This window comes from Lolium rigidum, chromosome 1 (assembly GCF_022539505.1).
Source record: "Lolium rigidum isolate FL_2022 chromosome 1, APGP_CSIRO_Lrig_0.1, whole genome shotgun sequence".
NCBI classification, from domain to species: Eukaryota; Viridiplantae; Streptophyta; class Magnoliopsida; order Poales; family Poaceae; genus Lolium; species Lolium rigidum.
The window spans coordinates 288,201,618-288,210,083 of NC_061508.1; the positions used below are offsets into that span (position 1 = coordinate 288,201,618).

General features: G+C 41.4%; 1 protein-coding gene across 1 annotated transcript; it reads left to right on the forward strand.

Moving 5' to 3' along the window:
• Positions 1-1,056: 1,056 nt before the first annotated feature.
• LOC124695572 (uncharacterized protein At1g15400-like) lies at positions 1,057-1,988 on the forward strand. The gene has a single exon (XM_047228403.1). The coding sequence runs from the start codon at positions 1,171-1,173 to the stop codon at positions 1,579-1,581; it is 411 nt and encodes a 136-aa protein (XP_047084359.1). The 5' UTR covers positions 1,057-1,170; the 3' UTR covers positions 1,582-1,988.
• Positions 1,989-8,466: the final 6,478 nt, after the last annotated feature.

An 8,466-nucleotide genomic window follows, 5' to 3' on the forward strand; every position in this document is an offset into this window, starting at 1 on the left:
AACGAGCACACACCACATATTGTTTCTTGACTGTGGAGTTGGGGGGCAGCTGGAGAAATCTAGTAGCTTATCAGCAACCAGAGTGAATCATGCAGAAAGAGATAGAATGGGGAGGTTACAACTGGGGATGATGAGCTTTTTTTTTCTGATATAGTAAAGATAATGAGAATGCACAGGAAGAAGAATCTGGAGTTAGTGTGATAGAGAAAGAGAAATACTACCAGGGAGGGAGACATGTGGGGATAGAAAGGCAGATGGGAGGATGAAATTTGGAGAAAACTGTTGCCTGTTGATATCATCTTTTTAGATGATATAGGTAGTGATTGCACATATGTCTAGCTACTGATTGTACACATCTTTATTGACAATCTTCAGACCCCTTTCCACTCTACCATGTATAATGATGATTGGTTGTTTGCTGATGCTGACTAGAACCAAATACAATTGCCATTTGCCTTTGGTTGCTTTCTGTTGGGCCATTGAGACATCTTATTCAGACGTGCTGTTTCTGCATTAACCGAATTCTGGTAGCGATTCTTGATATGAAAGGTAAGCTTCCTGCCACCCAGTTTTCTCATTTATGTTTTTCATTTCTACGCTGATGCATATCATGTTGTCAACTTGTCATGCATGCATCTCAAATATTTTCCTGGGGTCCCGTTATATTTACACATCACTGGCACATCACGTCATGGGTTTGTGCTGGTCGCTCTCTGTGAATTGCGTTGGCTCTCTAGTGGGTTGGGTGATGCTTAGCTGGATTCTTTTCCTACCACATGCCTGTGTGATGGAAAAGTAAAACCAGGGGCATGTCATGTGGATCAAAATAGAAAACTCCATAGTTTATTCTGACAGTTCTTGTAGTAATGTTTTACCTGCGCGTAGACTAATCCCTCCACAAGTTGGCCAATTAGTTATTGCGAGACAGGGCCTGGTAGGTTTCAGTAGCACCGGCTGTTGACTGCTCTTCTGTCTGCACGTTAATAGCCGTCTCTTTCCGTTCACATATATACACACAGGAAGCCTGGGAGGGCAGCTGGGCAGGGCAACCACCTCAAAGAGACACAGACATACTTCAGCACATCTTGGCCTCTTGTATTCTCCATACCTTGCAGTTGCAGATAAGCTCGTTCCTTCCACAGAGAGGAAAAGTGGACTAGATAGGTGCAGATGGAAGGATTACAGAGATCGTCGTCGACTTTCAGAAGGTCCGGTTCGTCGGGCCTGGTCTGGGACGAGCGGTTCCTGACCGAGGAGGCGGAGGCGCAGGCCGGCGATGCCGGCAAGGATGAGTCCCAGCCGGACCTGCGGCGTTCCCGGAGCGCTGGTGGCCTCGGCATGCTGTCGCGCCGTGCCGGTGGTGGCGACGACAAGAAACAGCAGGAGAAGAAGAAGAAGCAGGGCCAGAAGGAGGAGGAGCGCGATCCGCAGGTGTTCAAGACCAAGGACGTGGCCCCAGACATCGACCCGCCGTCGCCCAGGGTGTCCGGCTGCATCCTTTGCTCCATCTTCTCTGGCTCGGGCTCCGGCTCAAAGGCTCGCCGGGGAGGGCGCGCCAAGGCGAAGAAGAAGCAACGGTGATGCGATCCTGCAACAGGCTTGAGCCATGGTGGACGTGAGCGTGTTTATACTGGACGTCGTCTGTAATGGAGTGATATATATACTGATGTTGGTTTGTACTCTGCTCTACGTAGCCTATACTACATGTCAGGTTAGTCTAGTTCCTGTTTTGATGATCAGCTCATCGGTTCAGATCCATGGGCAGCAGCTGCTGAGATCTGGTGTGTGTTCTTGATCTGGTGGAACTCTTTTTTCCCCTCTTTTCTCTCTGGAACCGCTGCTAGGCCTTGGATCGGTCGGTGATCTGTCCATCTCTTGATTGCTTTGCATGTGAGGTGTTGGTACTGTACTGTTGTTGGTATGGAGTGTGTCTGGCTGGGACCTGGGAGTTGCAACCATAAACAAATTTGGAGGTGTCATTAGGCAAATCATATGGTTATGCGCGTCGGCATGTGAGTTTGTTTGAAAGTTGGCGGTCGGATTTGTGAGGCGGTTTCGTTTTGCCAGGAAGGATGAATTGGTCCCCTTGTGCTTTCGGGGTATGCATGAGTAGATGGTTGCTGCTGAAGCTATGGTGAATTTCCCAGTCGCAAACTTTGGAATCTATATACAGCACATGAGGTTATTTCCTGTTTGGGGAATTTGGAGACTCTTAAGCTTCCTATAGTTCATGTACTAAGCCAAAAAAGTTATAAATATTCTGAAACATCGAAATAGTCTCCAAGATGCTATTTTGACTTCTAACTTTTGCGCAAACATATCGATTAGAGTGAAAGTATAATTATATATTATAAAAAACGTAGTAGCCTTTTCTGTTTATACGTGGTCAGGAACTTTGACCAGTACAAATTCTACAAGGACCTGCAATCGAATCGGATGTGGCGGTATTTTTCAGACAACAGAAGATTTCTCAATCTTTCTCAGCATTGTCGACGCATAGTCGTCCCATGGGGTTAGTCCGCTGACCTGAACATGCGCTGTGTACCTGTCTACTACAAGAAACTTATCCTGGTGATGGCATCTCTGCAAGCTGACGACCCATGGGATTTTTCTTGCAACGGCCTGCTTCGTCGGGAAGAACACAGAAGTATTGATGCAATCCATCATTGTGTATAGGCATGCACATGACGGTGTAATTAACAACCAGCAGGCTATTGAAACATCACATGGCTAACATGATGATCTTGGTATCATAATCCTGTCACCGGCCCCCCATGCTCGTAGACTCCGACAGGGACCGTCACCCCTGCCTTCCTGCCATCCGTGCCGACATTGACATGAAATGAATGTATCTCTGAATTCCTGGATTCATACAGCCGACACTGCTGTCGAAGTGTCTAGCATCGCGACTTTTGTTTTACCGTATGGACGCGCCAAACTTGTCTTTCTATCCGTTATCCCTGTCTCGTTTTGGAGTTACTGCACATTTTTTCGCACGGAACTTGTTCGTCATCACAGTTCACAGGGACTCTTGGATCTGGTTGGAGCTAATCAAGCTCATGCTAGACTGGTAAACAATGATTCAGAAAGTGAAGGAAAAATGTTCTCGTTTGGGTTGGTAAACGTACGTCAAATATTTGGAGATCGATATCGAGCTTTTTTGCATTACGACGCACGCTAGTCATATTGTGGTTTGTTCGTTCAATTGTGACGGCGTTCCTGGTCAACGCATGTGTACGAATTCGTCCATGCTCAAACACATATGGATTGCATAGCTAGCATTTGTTTGACCATAAAATTTCTCTACGTTTATCCACCTCTTTCTGTCTTAACACATGTTCATGATGACGACCTGTTTGCTAACAGAAAAATGATGAATTGATCACGACCTTTATTTATAGATAGATAGATTATGGTATAGACAGTCACCTAATGTTTGTCCCAGTCCTTGTTGGGCTATGGCTGATGTTGGTAGCCCTGGCAAAGTTAGAAAACCTTGTGTTGTTCGTGCGTGTGCTGGGTGTAAATTAGGGTTATCAGTCTTTGTACCTTGACTTTCTTCTTAAAACCTTTGTAAAACTATGAGCGATTGGAAATTGACGGGAGGAGCCCATTTGGTCCAAAAAGAAAGGAATTCCACCTAAATTGTTTGTAATCAGCCACTGAACCTACCGAAAATTTCTATGGTATACGTATTTGTGTAGCATTTAAAAAATGTTGTACTGAAAATGAAGATAAGGACCGATCAGCGCCCGTGGCGAGACCATGATCCATTGGAGTTGGGGTGCTCCTCTACACCGCCCATTGCGGTGCGGGACATTTCGTTTCTTCCCTGATAACCTGATTTATTCGCCTCTATGTATGTATGTTTATTTTTGACAAAAAGTTTTGGGTTTCAGTCTGCTTTTTGGTATTTAAAATATTTCCAAACATGTTCAATTTTTTTTAAAAAAATGAAGGTTTTTCAAATAAACACAGATTTTAAAATCTAAAATTTGATTTTAAAATTTTAAATATTCCAATATCTTGACATTTTCGAAACTTGAACTTCTTAAAATTTAGAAAATTTCAAAACCTGAACATTTTTCAAATCTGAAACAAATTTATATTTGATTTTATTTTAAAAAACTAAACACTTACCAAAAACTAAATGTCTAGAAAATTTCAAAATCTGAGTTTTTTTTAATCTACCATTTTTAGAAAACTGAACACAATTCAAAAACTGAACATGTATAAAAAAATCTAGAGAAAAAAAAGAAAACAACAAAGAAGAAAAAAGAAAAGAACCCAAAGAGAAAACCGCAGCAAAAAACCGGCTGGAGCAGAACGACACGGGAACTGCGAGAAATAAAAACGTTTGGAAAAAACAGCTAAGAGCGATTGAGCAAAAAAAAAAAGCAACCAACGGGCCAGACCCATATACGAGTCGCAAGTTTAATTTAACAAAAATATGTTGAATTAAAAAATGCTCGTGAATAGAAAAGGTTTTTGAATTTTAAAAATGTGCACGTTCCGGTGATCACGAATGTTAGAAAATGTTTAGGAATAAGAAAACGGTTAGCGGATTTTAAAAATGTGCACAAACTTGAAAAAATTGGTTTGTGAACTTTAAAATATTCATAATAGCATCTTCCTAAAACTGTTATCCCCAATTCAACTTGCACCTTTGCGTCCGTACGCCAATGGACACGTTTCCTATTGGGAGCGCCTACTTACCGCTTTAAGCGGGAGTGAGCATCACCTCCGCTCTAAACGAACCTCCAGTGTGTGCGTGTGACAGGCTCATTTCGTCTGTCTTTATTCTCCCTTTCATCTACTTCCTCCGTTCTCTTTTAATTGACTCAGATTTAGTACAATCCTCCGTTCTCTTTTAATTGACTCAGATTTAGTATAACTTTGTACTAAATTTGAGTCAATTAAAAAAGAACGGAGGAAGTACATGACAACCCAACGTTTGTCTACTTTGGTTTAAAATTTGAATAAAATCGATTAGAACAAAATTCAAACTGAATTTTTTTCAAAATCAAATGATTTTTGAAAATGAATTTTTTTTCAAAATAGTTCAAACTAAAAATTATTCAAATATGAAAATAGTCCTAAATAAAAAAAGTTCATATTTAAAAATTTTCAAATTTTGGAAAGAATCGAAACTCGATAAATGTTCAAATTGAAACTTGAATTTTTTTGTTCAAAACAAACAATGTTCAAATTCAAAAATTGTTCATATTAGAAAAAAGTTCAAACTTGAAAAAAATCAAATTCGAAAATGTTTACTTTTTTAAAAACTCAGAAAATTATGACATGCAAAACCAACGAAAACCGAAATAAAAAACCAGGAAAAACCGAAAAAGAGAACATGCACATTTTTTAGGGGTAAAGAACATGCACATTTTTTAGGGGTAAAGAACATGCACATAAACAAAAATCGATTGCCGTGCTAATGGGCTAGTCCAGCCGGAGCGCCAGTTAGCTCCCGCAATAAGCAGCGAATAGGAATCGCCTTTCTTGTTCGGGTTTCTAGTGGTTTTCTAGTCCGGATTTCTGTTTTCTCTATCTGCTATTTCTTTTTTATTTAAAATAATTTAATTTATTTTTTCTAAATTTGAAAATGTTTATATTTCAAAAAAATGAGATTCAAAAAATATTTTAGAACTAAAAAGTGTAAACAAAGAAATATTTTTAAAATTTTTTTTAGGTTTCAAATTTCTAAAATGTCCAAATGGTCAAACTTTACTTTTTCTGAAAACTGTTCAAGTTTTTAAAAATATAAAAATTAAATATTAGAATTTAAAATATGATCAGATCTAAAAAAATTCAAACTTAAATAAATTTCAGATTCTTTAAAATGCCAAAAAGAAACAAAAAAAAAAGGAAAAGATAAACGAATTAAGAAAGAAAAGAAAAAGCCAGTGCGGGCCGAGCCAACACACCTGCCTGGGCCCTGGGGTATATTGTGCGGGTTTCCGACCGCACAGGTCGGCATATAGGCGGCCCGGAAATCCTCTCGCTAAACATAGGGTTGATCTGATTCGTATTGCCACGAGAGCATCCATGGGCTTTCCAAGTGCATCCAGGTTACCCTACCGCACATGGAGATGAGCTGCTTCTATTTCTTCTCGCAGGGCCGAGATACCGAGGGAGCGCCGTGGGTTGGCCGGAAATGCTACGTGGGTTCTGACTTTTTTTCCCCCTTCTCAACTACAAAAAGAAATCCCTAGAAAAACTGGATAAAATCCTTAAATATTGATTTAGCAGAATTGTGCAGAAAATATAGTATTCACAACATCACATAAAATCAAATAATATAGATGTCTCTATAGTGTGGGCTCTTATGCCGCCTTTCGCCTAGGCCTCAAGGTACTCTGTCGTTGTCTTGCCATTATTTGTGGTCATTTCGAGCTAGGCGGTCGCCGCGAGGCTGATAAACCACCGAGTGGATCCACAAGGCCATTGTGAGGCCGCCAAATCCCGATGTCATGCAGCGGCGTGGCAGGTTATGCGCTCGTGTTCACCTTCAACGTCCCCTCTGCCACTTGCATGACCTTTGTTGTCACGTTATCGATTCATATCGAAGGTGAGATCGATGCACATGAGGTTCTTGATGAAATACCTAGGAGATAGTTTTTCATGTTTCTTGTTTAGTACAAACTAGTGTTAAATTTGGACATGAAAGTATGATTAATTTGAAAGATGAAAAGTTGTGTAGTTTTTCATACGCAATGCAAACTACTGTTAGATTTCAACACCAAACTAGTATTAAGATTGATGGTGAACAATCCTGTACATGAGCTGGCTTGATGACGATTCGTCAGATAGTTCACCTGTTGGGGAGGATTAGGAATGGGGTGGAGTTGATTATATTTTTAACAATGAAAAATATTCTTCTTTTACGCAGGTTATCCTATTCGCTTCACATTGGATCCATATGTATCCCTACCTACAATCAACGGAGAGGCGGGAGGATATGATTATTTTGTGCAACCGTCTACATAAGGTCGCACGGGATTTATACAGTCGGTGCAACTGAAGGTTTGATCTTCGATAAACATGTGGATGTATAATCATCCTATGTTGTCTTTTTTTTAGGTGGCGCATACATATCTCAATTTAATGTGACCCATGAGGTCAACACTCTTGTAATAATCACTTTTCAACAGCAGAGGCTAGGGATGCTCCCCCATTTCGAATTTTTTTCGAATTTTTTTGTAAGCTTCTTGAAAAGAGTACCATTTTTTTCTGAAAATATCCTCTCTTCTACTCCGGGTATCCCAAAATGTAAGGCGTCGTAGATTTCAGTTGGTGACAACTTGGAATTGGACCATGATTTTTAAACTAGTTTTTAAATTTGATGTATTTCTGGCATGTCATTTGGTTGAATCATGGGGCGTTTGGTAGGTTACATTCCCTTTGGCCCGCATCCTGGTGACTAAAATGGGTTGATTGGTTGCCTGGGCTACCCCGCGATGTGGCCCACACTTTTCTTAAATCGCCTCTGGACCATGCCTGAGAGATTCGAATCGGCCGTTTCCGCGAGCCACCCTCGTCTTGCCAAAAATCAAGAGCATGGCATTCCCGTAGAGCCACCGATGGATATGGTGCGAGCTCACGCGGAAGGGCGAAAGAGCGGTGGGACAAATTCATTCACCATCCGCGAAATTTTGCCACTGTATTTAGGGGTGGCACACTTGCAGCGAAATCCAAATCTCCCATTTCCTCCTCTTCTAGCTCCTCCACCCTTCGAAATCTACTGACATGGCGGGAGCTTCCTCACAGAATAGGTCTAAGAGGTAGGCGATGGCGGTTGTGGCGGTGGTGACCAGCCACGGCTTGCCGGCTCCTTCCTCTGCCCCAAATGTTTTGGTGGTTGTAAGCATCTTAGAGCCTCAGATCTATGGTAGAAGGGGTAGATCTGATGTCTTCGATTACAAGTTGTCTCTTCTCCCTCGAGCACGACAACACTGGTCCTGGCAGGTTCTACATTGAGCACTGCGATGTTGGTCCTGCTGCGTTCTTCCGTCGGAGTCTCCTTCCTCAACCTTTGTGCTACATGTTGTTTCTCTCATTGTAAGAAACCTCTTCTCTTTCATGTTCTAGCTAAGATATGTATGATTGTGTTAGAGATTGTTTGTTAGTGTACAATGTTTAACGATGTTGATGTTCTTCGTAATGTACTACAGGCGATCAACCTGTTAGATCTCTTGATCCGTCAACTCCTTCTGTATGGCATGTCCTCGAATGAGCCCCTCATTATGTACATGATCGATGTATCACTATATGCACACAAACTGTGGTGACCCTGCATACCACTGCATGTTGTAGTATGCCAGTCGTTGATATAACATTCGCGAAGTACCATTCCGCAAATATTACATCCCTCAGAGTAGTACAACAGAACATAGCAGGGTCCATAACTCATTCACATATTATTACAATCATCATACACAAGTCGTCTCGGAGCTCCTCTTG

Coding starts and splice junctions, on each gene's coding strand:
- LOC124695572 (XM_047228403.1), top strand. CDS start 1,171: ATGGAAGGATTACAGAGATCGTCGTCGACTTTCAGAAGGTCCGGTTCG.